This window comes from Podarcis melisellensis (assembly GCF_964234715.1).
Source record: "Podarcis melisellensis genome assembly, chromosome: 4".
In the NCBI taxonomy this organism is placed as follows: domain Eukaryota; kingdom Metazoa; phylum Chordata; class Lepidosauria; order Squamata; family Lacertidae; genus Podarcis; species Podarcis melisellensis.
Window position 1 is genome coordinate 47,505,820 of NC_138531.1, and position 16,244 is coordinate 47,522,063.

Sequence of the window (16,244 nt, forward strand, 5' to 3'; positions counted from 1 at the left end):
ATTATATGCTGTAGATAAAGTTTTCAGATTTATTCCCCTTTAGTCTAGCAAACAAGTAGAAGAATTATTAAAAAGTAAGCAAAATTTTCTGAATTCCAGTTTTATTGGAGTGTTGTAATCTTTTGAAAATAAAATAAAACTTAACAAGTAAAGTCAACTATGTCAGCAAAATACCGCTATTGGAACAATTACTAGGTATTGTTCTAATGTGACATTTTGGCTGGCCTATTAAAGGCATTGCCCCAATATAAATTTAGTTCTGTAATTCTCCCTGGCAGTAGTAAACGCTTTTAAAGACTTTTGATTGTTTAAAGTGGTATTATCTTTATCTTTGTTCTCAGAGCTTTTCGTGGTAAACACATCTCTCTGGTAGTTCGTTTTCCAAATCAAGGCCGGCAAGTGGAAGACTTGGATGTTTGGTCCCATACAAATGACACGATTGGTTCAGTTAGACGTTGCATTCTCAATCGTATTAAAGCCAACAGTGCACATACAAAAGTAGAATTATTTATTGGAGGCGAGCTAGTAGATCCAGCAGATGATAGAAAATTAATTGGACAATTAAATCTCAAAGATAAAACAGTAAGTACTGTAAATATCATATATTGATCTTACTTATTTTTAAATGTTCTCTTTTGAAAGGTAGATGAATGCATAAATATAATTTGAAATAATGGCATGCTTTGTGAGTAGCTATAGTATTAACAGTTTAATATATTCAGTCAAGTTTGCTATTAGAAAGATAACCGTTTCAACAATTTTGTACAATCTCTCCATTTTATCACTTTCTATTACTCCCCACCCCCCAGCTAATTACAGCCAAGCTTACACAGATAAGTTCCAATATGCCTTCAAGCCCTGATAGCTCATCTGATTCCTCGACTGGTTCTCCAGGCAACCATGGCAATCACTATAGTGATGGTCCAAACCCAGAAGTTGAAAGTTGCTTGCCTGGAGTTGTAAGTAAAGAACAGACACACACTCAAAATTATAGACTGAATTTTATTATCTGATATTGGGAGCTGGTATCTCATGACAGGTTTTTACTTTTATTTTAGATCATGTCACTGCATCCTAGATATATCTCGTTTCTTTGGCAAGTTGCAGACCTAGGCTGTAGCCTAAATATGCCACCTCTTAGAGATGGTGCACGGATCCTTATGAAATTGATGCCACCAGGTAAAATTTATTTTCAGTGTATTTTCTATTTATAGAAAGTGAAATGTAGAGCATCTTAGAAGCTACCTGTACAAAACAATCAAACTGCATGTTTAACTATCCAAGTTCAAAATCAGTGTGGGGATTCATCTGTGTGAGTGTTTAAAAGCAGTGCACACACACTGTTGTCCTTTCTACTCCAGAAAGTTCAAAAGCAAGTATCAAGCTGCTTTTCCTCAAACTGTTTTTGGGGTTCTTTGAAGACACATGCTGAAAGAGGTGGTCATGGAAAATTTCTGGTGCATGCTATTTCTCCAGTTTGCAGCATTTGTCTTGGGACTGAAGCAAAATGTGATTTTCAAAGAAAAAAAGACAAACATTCTCCATGTTCTTCAGTGCTATCTCTTCCTTTGCAGTTTCAATATATTACACTTTCCAAAATGCTTCAGAAATCTATATTGTATTCTCTGTGAGAAGAAACATCTTTAAATTGTGCTTTTATTCCAGATAACACTACTGTAGAAAAACTAAGAGCTATTTGTTTAGACCATGCAAAACTCGGAGACAGCAGCCTTAGTCCATCCCTTGATTCTCTTTTCTTCGGCCCTTCTGCATCACAAGTGCTATATCTTACAGAGGTTTGTAATATCTCATTTTTAATATTTTGATACTTGAAATTTTCCTTCTAGTATTATTTTTACACTGAATTCAGGGATCACACCCAAATTACAGAGTACAGTGGTACCTCTAGTTGCAGACATGATCCGTTCAGGGGTGCCATTTGCACCCCAAAAAGTCGTAACTAGAGCGGCGCTTCTGCACAGAGCGCAATAGAGCATTTCTGTGTATGCACATGCGGTGAAACCTGGATGTATACACTTCTGGGTTTGCCGCGTTCTCAAGCCGAAAAGACACAACATGAACCTAACACAACACGAGGTGTGACTGTACTGCAAGGCCTTCCCATAGGACTGGATTGTGGGGAAGGTTGCTCATGGAGAAAAGAGCTTCATCACAAAATGTAAAGGAAACAAATATGCAAAAACCATCCTCTCATCTTGCATTTCAGTATACTTAGTTTAAAAGTTTGCTGAATTATTTTTCCTGTTTTCTTTCTCCCCCTTCTTTCCCCCTTGCAGGTAGTTTATGCCTTGTTAATGCCTGCCAATTTACCTCTGGGAGAAGATGCCACTGACTTCCAGTACAACTTCTTAAAAAGTGGTGGCTTACCTCTTGTGCTGAGTATGCTGACCAGAAATAACTTCCTGCCAAATGCAGATATGGAAACAAGAAGGGGTGCCTACCTAAATGCTCTAAAAATAGCAAAACTATTGCTAACTGCAATTGGCTATGGCCATGTGAGAGCTGTGGCGGAAGCTTGTCAGCCAGTTGTAGAGGGCACAAGCCCAATGTCACAGGTAATGTTAACTTTGTTCTTAAAACAAAATTGTGAATGCTTTATTGTGATCTGATAACCAGTAAATATTTAAAGTCTGATATTGTCGAGTATTGCTTAAATTGTAAATGGCTGTGGAAATATATTTTTTCTCCACCATCAACTTTTACAGTTGAAGATAGTAATGTTCTTTCTTTAAAATACTGAAAATAAATTGTTCCAGATCAACCAAGCAACTCATGATCAAGCAGTGGTGTTGCAGACTGCTCTACAGAACATTCCCAACCCAACCTCAGAGTGCATGCTAAGAAATGTAGCAATACGCCTTGCACAGCAAATATCTGATGAGGTTAGTATAATTTTCGCTATTCCCCCAGTTCCTGATTTAGGCTTAAGGCGGTGACTTGGGGAGTGGGAGAGGAGAATCTGTACTTTCCTCAGCAGTTGCTTATATATCCTTAATGGAAGCCTGTCTCTAGTGTCCAAAATAGAAGGAGCTTCCTTGGTGGCATATGGTCACACCTTAACGCTTCCTGGTTCTGTAGTTGCTGATTTGTACCCGTGCCAGGATACTGTCCCTTTCGAGAGAAGCACATACTTTGCATTCAGAAATCTCAGTGCCGTTTTAAAAATATATGGTAGTAGGTGATGAGAGAGACTTTGGCTAGAGACCCTGGAGAACCACTTCCCAAGTTGACAGTACAGGGCCACGTGGACTTGGTATGAGCTTCATCCTCAAGTGCAAGAATGCAGACTCTCGTGGATTCAGATTTGTGGGAAATGTATTAAGCGTTTGCTGTTTTTTACTCTTGCTCTCTATGCTTCTTTCTCCCTGTCTGAAGGAAAAAACATTTGGAACAGTTATATTTGATGCTATCTTTCTATTTTCAGGCTTCAAAATATATCCCTGATATTTGTGTTATTAGAGCAGTGCAGAAAATAGTTTGGGCTTCAGGATGTGGATCAGTACAGCTGGTATTCAGTTCAAATGAGGATATTAGTAAAATTTATGAGAAGGTAAGAAATCCTAAGCAACCTTTTCTCTCAAACTGATCTTTGATAAGGGCTATCCTAGGAAATTCAGACTTCAAGTGGCCTGTTTAGAAATTGTAAGCATTTTTATATGATTTTAAATAATTTTCATCTAATAGATTTCCGAGTTAAATCATTGATAGTTACTTTGCTGGCACTTTTGTTGAGAGAATGCCTTTATAGCTTTTAAGAAAGCACTTCAGTGTTACCTCATTGAAGCATAACTTTGTAGCAGTCTCAGGGCCTTTTTACAGTCTCATGTGGATGGAAAATTCTTGGGTTGGGGCAACTGACTAAAATGATTTAAACAGTTCTAATTTTGGTTTCTCTGTTTTGTTTTTTTCGGGTTGGTGTTGGCGGTTCTTTTAATTTGGGTCTTCTTCTTCGTCTTCATTTCTATTGATTTATTGGTTTGTTTGTTGCTTTTATAGGATCTTTTTGTGTGTTTTTTTCATTTTTGATGTTTTGTTACATTTTTATATATGTTGTAAGCTGCCCAGAGTGGCTGGGGAAACCCAGCCAGATGAACGGGATATAAATTTAAAAAATATTTTTTATTTATTACTATATTCCCCCTGACTTTACACTAATGCCTTTCCCCTTTCGCATAATTTCAGCATTGTGTCAAAATTCATGTTTGTATGCGTGGCTATAAATAAGATATCAGACGACATTATTATAATTATTCCTGTTTCAGTTGTAGGCCTTACTCAGGCTGTAGGTTGTAGTAAGTAGATGTTTGTCCTCAGTATTGGTTTGTATCTGAAGGGAACAGTTAAGAAAATCATTAGTTCTTCTTCCATTCCTATTTTATGCTACTTATTTCTGATTAATTTTACAGACAAATGCAGGCAATGAACCAGATGCAGAAGATGAACAAGTTTGCTGTGAAGCACTCGAAGTGATGACCCTTTGTTTTGCCTTGATTCCAACAGCGCTGGATGCACTTAGCAAAGAAAAAGCTTGGCAGACATTTATCATTGACTTGTTGTTGCACTGTCACAGCAAGTAAGTGGTTTTTTTCATCTCACAGTTGCTGACTCCAGGTGGCAGCAGGTGACTGTAGATGCCCAATTCAAAGTACACTTGCTGGGCTGTGATTTCATTTGTATATCTTTAGATCATAATGGCTATGACTGTAACTGTGGTATGGTGAAGAGGCAAAAGCCCTTCTGTATAAGCAAATGTGATTGCACAGAGCTTTCACTGATAGGACTGGTTAAGTCAATCCCGCCTAATGGATCTGGATTTTTAGCTAGAAGCCAGAGGAGAGCAGCAACAATCATGATGTCATAAACACTCAACATTTCAGATGAAGTGTGCCCACAACTGGCTATGTCTTATCTCTTAAAGAACGATTCTCAAATATCTATATTTGTCATTCCCCAAAACATTACAGATGTGGTGGACATCCTTGATTCTAAACTATCAACACCAATTTGTGGGCTATCATAGATTCCACATTTAACATTCATCAGAAAGGACAGGTGATCTCCTGTCCTTTATGGATCTGATGTTCAGGCTCTTGTTTTTGTTTTCTGTCAACTAAATAACTTATAAGTGCCATTGCATTTGGTCCTTTTTGGTTCAAGTGCCTTCACAAAACACAGCTTCGCTTGTCACCCTCCTACACCTGCAGGTCTGCATGCCCACTGCTACTTGGAAGACCTGCATCTCCAGTGGTCTTTTTGGAATCTGACAGCACCTTCTTAATGTACATTTCAAATTAAATTCCTCTTCCCTGAATTCTAGGAACTGGGAAAGCAATGACACTCCTGATGAACATGCAGGGAAACTGTCCAGCAAATCTCAAATAAGATTTGTCTTGTTTACAAAGTATCTATTAATTTGATTTTTTCTGGTTAATTTTTTTCCAGAACTGTTCGTCAGATGGCACAGGAACAGTTCTTCCTAATGGCTACCAGATGTTGTATGGGACAGAGACCTCTACTTTTCTTTATAACTCTGTTGTTCACTGTTTTAGGGGTAAGGCATTTAAAACTCCACATTGTTACTTACACTAATGTCTATAAGAATTTCCTGCAATAGATTTTTATAGATGCTTTCCAATAGCTTAGTTAACAAATAATACTTGAAATACAGAGCTTAGTTAACAAATAATACTTGAAATACAGAAATTAAGATAGTATTATGTATTGCATTTGCTTTTCCTTTTGAGCCCCACATTCAGTGTTATGAGCCTCGAGCATTTTATCACTGATACCAGTGTCATGATTAATTCTACAATCAACTGGAGCTGTTCCTAGATTTGAAACCAGGTCCACAAATCGGTATACACATGAAAACATTCAAGGTGGTTTGAATTTGAGCCCTTTGAGTTGCAGCCAATTGATGTAGAAAGAAGGTTGCTTTCGCAGTAGGGCATTTCCCCCCTCTGTGCCCCCAAAAGTCCCTCTTGGGGGTTGGTGGACCTTCATGAAAGGTCTGGAGTGTGTTGGTGGGGCACAGTGAGAGGCGGAATTGCTGAAACTTGGGTTGATGCAGCTGGCATTAATTTTGCTTTTGGATGCAACCCATTGGTTTTGGTTATTTAAATCTCCAATTACATTTATAATCGCCTACATTTTTGGACTGTTTGACAGATGGCTAACCTGTGATACTACAGGTATTGTTGGACTGCAACTCCCATCAGCTCCCACATGGTCATTAGTTAGGGAGAGCATAGGTAAACTATGATGGCCACCAACTTGGATGGTTTTAAAAGGGGATTTGACAGATTCATGCTATCAGAGCAGTATGCACTCAGGTCATGCTTGGGGACTTTGCATAGGCCATCTGGTTGCATAGGCCAACTGTGAGAACAGGATTCTGAACTACTTCAGGGGTGGGGAACCTTGGTCCCACAGGCTAATCTTGGTCATTCAGGTGGTCCATTTGGCCCACCAGGTTTCCCCCCGCAAATCATGGCCACCCACTCACCAGCCATCATCACTAGCAATGTCAGCAGATAGGTGAAAGGGCAGGATTCAATATTGCATTGGTTGTGCGATCCTGGTCCAAGCAGACAAGAGGATCACACCGCCTAGACATTAGGATTTAATCTCCACATCAGCTAATGAGCGAAGAGTAGAGATGGGAGCTAGATCCATGCAATATAAGGTATTTAAAAGGGAAAGGTGTGCGGGGGGGGGGAGATAGATCTGCAAAGGTTTTTGCAAGTCTCCTCCCCAATGTCAAGTAAAGGCAGTGTGCTGGAGAAGTCTCCATGTTGTCTTTGCTTGCAAGACCCACCTCTCCCTTACATGTCAAGTGATGGAGAAGGGCTAAAGAGGTCGCCACTCTTGCTTTAAGAAACATTCTGTGTTGCTGCTAATGTAAATTACCTTTTCGAATTTACTCATGACCTCTTTCTCTTACAGAGTACTGCACGAGAACGTGCTAAGCATTCAGGGGACTACTTTACTCTATTAAGACATCTTCTTAATTATGCATACAATAGTAATATTAATGTGCCCAATGCTGAAGTTCTGCTTAATAATGAAATAGACTGGCTTAAAAGGATTAGGGTAAGTTTTGTTGTTAGTTTTATTAATTTTACTGATCGTTTTATCTGTTAACATTTATGTTTTAGTTGCCATGTTTATAAGACAGAAAGGTGGGAGCATATTTGTAATGAGTTGTAGCAGTATATATTTTCATTTTAAAGTGAGTTCCCAGAACTCGTGACACAGCATTTTTTCTTTCTTTTTCTTTTCTTTTGTTAGGATGAAGTGAAAAGAACAGGAGAAACAGGTGTAGAAGAGACTATCTTAGAAGGTCACCTTGGAGTAACAAAGGAATTATTGGCATTTCAAACTCCTGAAAAAAAGTACCATATTGGATGTGAAAAAGGAGGTGCTAATCTCATTAAAGTAAGTAATTGCTATATGTAAAAAACTAAAATCATAATGAAGTAGCTTGGTAAGGAGGAACTTGTAAACAAACATATAGATTTAATTAAATTTGAATAATCTTTAGGAGAGCAGGAAATTGTTTTTATAGAAATGTACGAATACAGTCCATCATAAAATTGCTGCTGGTAATCTTGTGAGAAACCCACTTTTTGACAAATCAAAGGCAAAAGTGAATGATGGATTATGCTGTGATATAAAGCTGGAATTCAGAACTTCTCAATTTAATGTGAGGAAGGACTTCATTGATGACTTGTCCCTTTGTACTGCCCAGGGCAGGTAGAGTTGCATGATTTAGCATTACCGTACAGTAATAGATTGGCTCAGTTCAGTGTGCTACCCATTGTGGGTTTTCTAAAACATTTCCTATGAATTTTGATCATGCTGGAGCATGGCTAAAGGATTGGAAGGGCTAGGATTGGGTGTATGTAAATTATTGAGGGCCAAGTGGGCTGTTTCTTAGACTCAGGAAAATAGTGCCAGGTTTCCTTTTTGCCTTGGAATCCTTGCTCAGGCTTCCGTTCCTTCTAGCAGTTGACCCCCAAAGGTTTAAAGTCATGAGACATTTTGTGGTGGTAGGTAATTCTGGTTCAGGTATTGCCTGTGTGATAGAACACATTTTTCTGTATGTGTTAGACGGGCCATTGAGATCTTTGGAGGGGGCCTTTTTCCGACTGCTGCTGCTGAATGAGACCCAGGCAAGGGCCTTCTCATTTGTGGTGCCCTTCTTGTGGAACTCCCTTCCTCTGGAGCTGTGTCTAGCATCATCAGTAAACACTCTTCACTCGGGCTTTCTTACTGGATTTTGAATCTTTTTGAGTTGTGGAATAATCTATTGAATTGTATTGTCTTGCTATTGTTTGAAGTTATGAGATGTGTTTGTAATTTTTAATGTATTTCTCATTGTGTATTTTAATTGTTTATGTGTTGACCAGTTTGCTGTTTTGAATTAAAAACAGTATATAAATGGCAATAAAATTATGGATAACTTGATTTTTTTCCCCTTTCCCTTTTTTGTTTTTCAGGAGTTAATAGATGATTTCATCTTTCCAGCCTCGAATGTTTACTTACAGTACATGAGGAATGGAGAATTGCCCGCTGAGCAGGCCATACCAGTCTGTAGTTCCCCAGCTACTATTAATGCTGGATTTGAGTTGCTAGTAGCACTTGCAGTGGGCTGTGTCCGAAATCTCAAACAAATAGTAGATACTTTGACTGAAATGTATTATATAGGCACCGCAATAACTAGTAAGTACTTTTCATATATTTTATGCTCTATTTACACGCCTTGAAATGAACTTATTCAGTACTAGGGTATTAAGCTAATGGCTGTTAAGAAGTGTATAGTTTTATTCAGAAGCTGAGCTAATTTTCGAATACAATTGATTTCTCCTAGCTTGTGAAGCACTAACAGAATGGGAGTATCTTCCACCTGTTGGACCACGACCACCAAAGGGATTTGTAGGGCTAAAAAATGCAGGTGCCACTTGCTACATGAATTCTGTCATTCAGCAGCTGTACATGATTCCTGCCATCAGGAATGGAATCCTTGCAATTGAAGGCACAGGAAGTGACGTAGATGATGATATGTCTGGAGATGAGAAGCAAGACAACGAGGTAACACTATATTGTTCTTGACAAATTTTAATGTAGTTTAAGACTTTCCCTCCTCCCATATCTCTATACTGTATATCTAGTTATAATGGGAGATATTCAACTTTTCACATACTCAGAATTGATAGATGACTTAAAGAGAAATAAAAAGGAATTTATGGCCACTGGGGGCGGGGGACACGGACCATAAAGTGATACTGTTTGTGAAAACCAGAGAACAATTCCAAACTGGTGCAACACAATAGAATGCCCACTATCAAAACAATTGATATTGCTATAAATAAGCAATAGAAAGTTGGTAGTTCCATGCTGCTTTTTATTGTTTAATTAAACACAAAGATCTCAACCCATTGGGTGACACCCAAGTAAGGTCATCCTCAGAGTAGTTCAATTGATTTCTGGAACTATTCTTTAATAATGTTAGTGATACATTTTATTTAGCTTTTTTATTAATTAATCTGCAGTTTTCTTTTATATTGACAGCTGTAGAAAGTGTATTTTCAGTAAAATGTAGCAATTTTTGAAGAATTGATGTGCTAGTTTTCTTAAGCAAAAACAGTCTTACAACACCTTAAAGACTATCATATTGATTACGGCAGAAGCTTTTTGTTAGTCTTTAAAGTGCCATAAGACACTTATTATTGTCAATAAGTAATAACAATAACTCTTGGGTGGTTGTTATTAATTAAAATAACATTTCCCCCTTTTTGGTATATGAGATTTAGTAATAAGGGTCAATTATAATGGGTAATGGGATAAAAGTATAATGACAATAAATCATCTTGATTATATTTACTCTGAAAAAAGAGTAAAAAAAAAAAAACCATGAGGGCTGCTTCCCTTGAGTCTTGTTTTTGTACATGAGTATAGATGTCCACATACATAGGTGGAAGCAAGTGGGTGCAATATGGCTTTCTAATTCTTTGAAAAGCCTCTCACAAGGGTAAGAGGAGCTTCCTATGCATGGCACTGTCGTGGTGTTTTGGACTTACTGAAAAAAGTAATTGGAAAAGACTGGTGTCTGTTTCCATATCTGTAAAAATCACAAGCTGAACAATCCTGTTGCGTATGTATGAGAATCTTTAGGTTGCCCACCTGGAATTTGGAACTGAACTGCTTTAGTTGATGTTAGAACCTTCATAGGGTTTCATATGTACTTGCATTTAATCTGAGCTACTACTGTTATTTCTCTAGCAGACATTACTAGGTTCTGTTCGTAAGGCATATTAATTTCTATTTATTTTTTTCATGCTTACCATTTATATTACATTACTTTTTTAATATTAAAAGAGCAATGTTGACCCACGGGATGAAGTATTTGGCTACCCACATCAGTATGAAGATAAACCAAGCTTAAGTAAAACAGAAGACCGAAAAGAATACAACATAGGCGTCTTAAGACATCTCCAGGTCATCTTTGGTCACTTAGCAGCTTCTAGGTTACAGTACTATGTACCCAGAGGGTTTTGGAAGCAATTCAGGTAAATAGGAAATTAACTTATGTTGAACTGTGTTTATGTGAAGTCTTATGATAGAAACAGTATATGTTTAATTAAATGCAGTGGAATTTAATATATACCGTATTTTTCGCCCCATAGGGCACACTGCCCCATAGGACGCACCTAGGTTTTTTTGGGGGGAAATAAAGGAAAAAAAAATATTTCCCCCACCAGGCACTGGGCTGGCGCGGGGAGAGCCCAAGCTTCCCCCGACCCCAGCCCCCAGAACAGCCTGCTATCCGCAAGGCTAGGGAGCCGTGCCAGTCTCCCAGGCTTGCAGAGAGCTGCGCGAAGCCCGGGCGTGCTCTTCAGCGCACCCCAGGCTTCGGAATGCAGGCAGCTCTGCACAACGTTTGGGAGCCCAGCGCGGCTTCGCGCCGGTCTCCCAAGGGTTGCACAGGCTTCATCGAAAGCCTGCATTCACCCCATAGGACGCACAAACATTTCTCCTTCATTTTTGGAGGGGGAAAAGTGCGTCCTATAGGGCGAAAAATACGGTACTCCTTAAGTGACAGTGTGATATGTATCTTTTTAATCCCAGAATTATTGTATAGATGAAAATATTGGGCTAGTTCAGAATGAGCTGAGTGGAAGGGCCATAGCTGAGGGGTAAGAGCACCTGCTTTGTATGCAGGCCCCAGGTTTGATCCCTAGCATCTCCAGGTACAGCTGGGAGAGACCTTAGCCTGAAACCCTGAAGAGCTGCTGCCAGTCAGTGTAGACAAGTATGTTAGATAGACCAGTGGACTGACTCAGTATAAGGCAGCTTCCTGTGTTCCTCTGTGTAGGGTGTAAATATGGCAGGAACAAGCCATATTTATCCTCCTCTACAATAGGCAAAAGTCTTCAGTGTGAAATGGAACTTAGGCTTATACATTTCTATATGAGCAAGCCCCACTCATGAGAGTCGTCTACTGGTGGAGGAGGTGGCTGGAGCACTTGAGTAAGAGCCCAAGTTTCAGGCCCAGGTAAACATTAATGGTTCCAGGGCCTTAAGGCTCATATCTCTACCACGCTGAACATTTAGCCTTTTTATATCTGTACTAGAGCCGGGTCATTTCCCCCCAGTTTCAGAGTTCATCCAGTTTTGAGAATACATTTCACATCGCTCCTCCCTCACCTCAGTAAGGGGAAGGCAGTGCAAAGTGATTTGTCTATCGGTGTTCAATTTGTGGTTCCCCAAATGGGCACCTCCAGTCTGCTATCTCTGTATGCTGAGTGCCACCCCGAGTAAGCCAGAGTACTAGGTTACGCATTTTATGAGCTGTGCGGCACTTATGAGGATTGCTAGCTAATTGTAATGCTCAGCTTATATGAAGATAAATTTACATAATAGTGATGTAAACTACTTTAATTTTTTCATACTACTTGATTTTGCTGTTAGAAAATCTGTGTGCTTTTATTATGAGAATCTCTTCCATCCTAGACTCTGGGGTGAGCCTGTAAATCTACGTGAACAGCATGATGCTTTAGAATTTTTTAACTCCTTGGTGGATAGCCTAGATGAAGCTTTAAAAGCCTTGGGTCACCCAGCAATGTTAAGTAAAGTTTTGGGAGGCTCCTTTGCTGATCAGAAGATCTGTCAAGGCTGCCCACATAGGTAAGTGTTTCTTCTCTATCATCTCATTTTCATAAAATCAAAGTAGTAATGCTCATTCACTAAAAATATGCTACAAGTCTCCCATTTATGGAAAAGTACAGAGACCATTTAGGAGTGGTTGATATTAGCAAGTTACTCTAAATACAGCTGATGTAACGTTCTGAGCCATGTTGAGGAAAGTTATCAACCAAAGTTTCCAAAAAAAAATCAGAGTCCACTCTATGAGAGCAAGACACACATTTTCTGATGTAATTAAGACGGCAATCACCAGATGTTACATATCTGAGTATAGCCTGGTTCGTGCTGACATCCCCAGAGAAGCCTAGGCAACTCTATGGCTATAGCTGCTGACACTCAAGGCAACATGCTTTTGTGAGCCCATACTTAACGTTTGTAATTTGTCATTTGGTTTGACAAGATGGACTTGCAACAAAATGGTGCAGTATGGAGCACTCCTCTTCTGGTGCCAGCCAGGCATGCCTTTTTCCAGGATACTTCATTCCACACCCACCCACCCCAATATGCTCAGAGTTTGTGATCTTATTAGACCTTATTAATTTGGGTTGTCGTCCCCCCCCCCCCGTCGCCCCTTAAAGAGTTTTGTCCTAAAGTCATTTTTAGAGCCTGTAATATCTCCCTATTGTACATGGATTGTGCTGTTTTGGTTACAAAAGGCAACTGGAGAATGAATTTGTAATATGATCAAAATAAATACGGTACTATATCTAGAGTGAAATTTCAAAATACTTTTTTGAAAGCTAATGCTGTGTAAATGTCAAATAATAGTGAAGCACCCTAAATGTTCCTTAAGTGTATTCAAAATACTAGACTTTATGATATTTTACATTTTCAGATTAAGATGTACAATACTCCCTACCAAAGTTTAAGTCCAGATTCAGAGACTGACTTGCTGCTTGGCTTGTTCACACAGCACAGTTGTGGGTACTTATAGGAAGGTCTTGGTGCTGGTCATCATCCACTCATGTCCATTGCTATTTTTCAGGACTGATAAAGTTGTGCTGAGACAGTTGAGAAAAAATGTCATAAGCATATTTATAACCTCTATGGAACAGATTTCTTGAGCGTTTTGTACACTTAAAATACACATTTTTGGTACTGTTTTCAAAACATTGCTTCAAGATGAAAATATTTCTTGAATTCATACTATTACTATGTCAGCATAACTTAACCTAATCTGCCAATTAATAGGTACGAATGTGAAGAATCTTTTACAACGCTGAATGTAGATATAAGAAATCACCAAAACCTGCTTGACTCCTTGGAACAGTACGTCAAGGGAGACTTACTGGAAGGTGCAAATGCATATCATTGTGAAAAATGCAACAAGAAGGTAACTGAATTACAGCATTTTTCTTTTTCCTTTTTCTCTTTTTATAAAAAAAACCTTTGAAAATTCATATGAACGTGTCAACTATTTATTTAATTTTGGAAGACCTAATGCAGGCATGGCCAAACTTGGTCATGTTAGCTAGGGATAATGGGAGTTGTAGTCCCAAAACTGCTGGAGGACCAAGTTTGGCCGTGCCTGAAACATTTTAGATGGCTTCATTGTGTAGGAGAACTGAGAGTTACAGTTACATACTTCATAACTACAATTCAGGAAGGACTGTTACAGCTGCAAACCAATCTTTTCAGTATTATATCAGATTTGTCTGTGATGTGCAGTGCATAATGTATTGATAGTTACTTGGTATATTATAGCACTTTGACAAAGAATTGTGGCAGTATTTTTCACTTGCATTTGTAGTTGGCATTGATAATTTACACAGATAGAATACATTAACATGTGAATCTTTTATTCCTTAGGTTGATACAGTTAAACGCTTGCTAATTAAAAAGTTGCCCCCAGTTCTTGCCATCCAACTAAAACGATTTGACTATGACTGGGAAAGGGAATGTGCAATCAAGTTCAATGACTATTTTGAATTTCCGCGAGAGTTGGACATGGAACCTTATACAGTGGCAGGAGTAGCTAAACTAGAAGGGGATGATGTAAATCCTGAAAATCAGCTGATACAGAATGAACAGTCTGAAAATGAGCATTCTGGAAGTACTAAATACAGACTTGTTGGTGTATTGGTGCACAGTGGTCAAGCCAGTGGTGGACATTACTACTCTTACATAATTCAGAGAAATGGTGGAGATGGTGAGAAAAACAGGTGGTATAAATTTGATGATGGTGATGTAACAGAATGCAAAATGGATGATGATGAAGAAATGAAAAATCAGTGTTTTGGTGGAGAGTACATGGGAGAAGTATTTGACCATATGATGAAGCGCATGTCTTACAGACGTCAGAAGAGGTGGTGGAATGCTTACATTCTCTTTTATGAACGTATGGACACAGTAGACAGAGACAATGAACTAATAAAATATATTTCAGAACTTACAATGACCACTAAACCCCATCAAATTAAAATGCCATCTGCCATTGAGCGAAGTGTACGGAAGCAAAATGTCCAGTTCATGCATAACCGAATGCAGTACAGCCTAGAATATTTCCAGTTCATAAAGAAATTACTGACTTGTAACAGTGTCTATCTAAATCCTCCTCCAGGTTAGTGTTTGGATATTTATAATAAATTTTGACAAGAGGTAGTGAAAGTACATAGCTTTTAACATTTCTCATATTTTTATGTATCATTTTAAACATTACAAATTTGGATAAGAGACTATTGCTCCTCAGGCATTTAATATGTAAGAGCGATAGAAAAGACAAGGTTGCTGTTTCCTTGGTATTAAGCATTATTTACATTTGCTTAAAAACGTATTTGCTTAAAAACGATAAATGCAACAAAAAAGATACTGGTGTCTAACTGGTCTGTAAGTCCAACTGTTTTATAGATCACAAGAAAAAAAATGTTTAGCAATGCTGGCTGACAACTTAAGTTTGAGTACTGAATTCTCTTAAATATCTTTCCTGGTTTTTTAAAAATAAAATTTATATACCACTTAATAGAAAAAGAAATCTCTGAGAGGTTTACATAAAATATAATAATTTTCTAATAATTTAAGATTTATATTGAGAGTCAGGTTGACAAACAACTCGGAATAATCTGTTGTATCACTTTCAAACAAATGTCTTAACATTTTGTGTTCTCTTTTTCTTTAGGACAGGATCATCTATTGCCTGAAGCAGAAGAAATAACCATGATTGGTGTTCAGCTTGCTGCTAGGTTTCTCTTCACCACAGGATTTCACACAAAGAAAATTGTCCGTGGTCCTGCCAGTGACTGGTATATTTTCCTTTAAGAAGAATTTGACAGTCATAAGTTTTACTGTACTGATTATATGGTACAATTTAATCATTCAAAATGTGAAATAACAGTGCATTGAAACTGAGCCTCAAAACCACTGTTTCTAGTTGTTTTTAATTTGGTTAAAACTTGGGTTAATAAGGAATGCTGGTTCATATTAATCATGGTTAACAAAGCTCCTACTACTAACATGCAGTGCTGGAATTGGAAGTGTCCACCTTTATACACAATCTGTTTTCTGGGTATGTGATGCCATTAATTTATTTTTTTCCAGGTATGATGCTTTGTGCATTCTCCTTCGTCATAGCAAGAATGTACGTTTTTGGTTTGCGCACAATGTCCTTTTCAATGTTTCAAATCGCTTCTCCGAATACCTTTTGGAATGCCCTAGTGCTGAAGTGAGGGGAGCATTTGCAAAACTTATAGTATTTATTGCACATTTTTCATTGCAAGATGGACCATGTCCTTCACCTTTTGCTTCACCTGGACCTTCTAGTCAGGTATGCTTTTTCTACAATCAGAATACAATCAGAGAGCTGTTAAATTCTATATAGTCTAAATATAAATTGATATAATAGAATTTTTGTATAAGGGTGATTTAATTAATCTCCATTTAGCACAGGGTGGGGAACTGTTGGCCCACAAAGGCTTTTTATGCAAACCCCCAACACATTTTGTGGCCACAGAAGTGTTGCTGCTTGGGCGAGGTAACACCATTGCTCACTGCTTCTCCTCCTGGCTTCCTCCACCACTTCT

At 38.3% G+C, this 16,244-nt stretch overlaps 1 protein-coding gene across 1 annotated transcript in view; it reads left to right on the plus strand.

Moving 5' to 3' along the window:
- USP9X (ubiquitin specific peptidase 9 X-linked) overlaps window positions 1–16,244 on the plus strand; it is a 71,572-nt gene that overhangs the window by 46,276 nt on the left and 9,052 nt on the right. Inside the window, exons 19-37 of the mRNA XM_081908932.1 lie at window positions 342–582; window positions 810–959; window positions 1,059–1,179; window positions 1,666–1,796; window positions 2,298–2,576; window positions 2,778–2,903; window positions 3,446–3,571; window positions 4,428–4,594; window positions 5,464–5,572; window positions 6,967–7,113; window positions 7,312–7,458; window positions 8,523–8,745; window positions 8,894–9,114; window positions 10,402–10,592; window positions 12,037–12,210; window positions 13,420–13,561; window positions 14,038–14,788; window positions 15,344–15,467; window positions 15,763–15,988. Of these exons, the coding sequence (XP_081765058.1) occupies window positions 342–582; window positions 810–959; window positions 1,059–1,179; window positions 1,666–1,796; window positions 2,298–2,576; window positions 2,778–2,903; window positions 3,446–3,571; window positions 4,428–4,594; window positions 5,464–5,572; window positions 6,967–7,113; window positions 7,312–7,458; window positions 8,523–8,745; window positions 8,894–9,114; window positions 10,402–10,592; window positions 12,037–12,210; window positions 13,420–13,561; window positions 14,038–14,788; window positions 15,344–15,467; window positions 15,763–15,988 (3,796 nt within the window). The remainder of the gene's footprint in view (window positions 1–341; window positions 583–809; window positions 960–1,058; window positions 1,180–1,665; window positions 1,797–2,297; window positions 2,577–2,777; window positions 2,904–3,445; window positions 3,572–4,427; window positions 4,595–5,463; window positions 5,573–6,966; window positions 7,114–7,311; window positions 7,459–8,522; window positions 8,746–8,893; window positions 9,115–10,401; window positions 10,593–12,036; window positions 12,211–13,419; window positions 13,562–14,037; window positions 14,789–15,343; window positions 15,468–15,762; window positions 15,989–16,244) is intronic.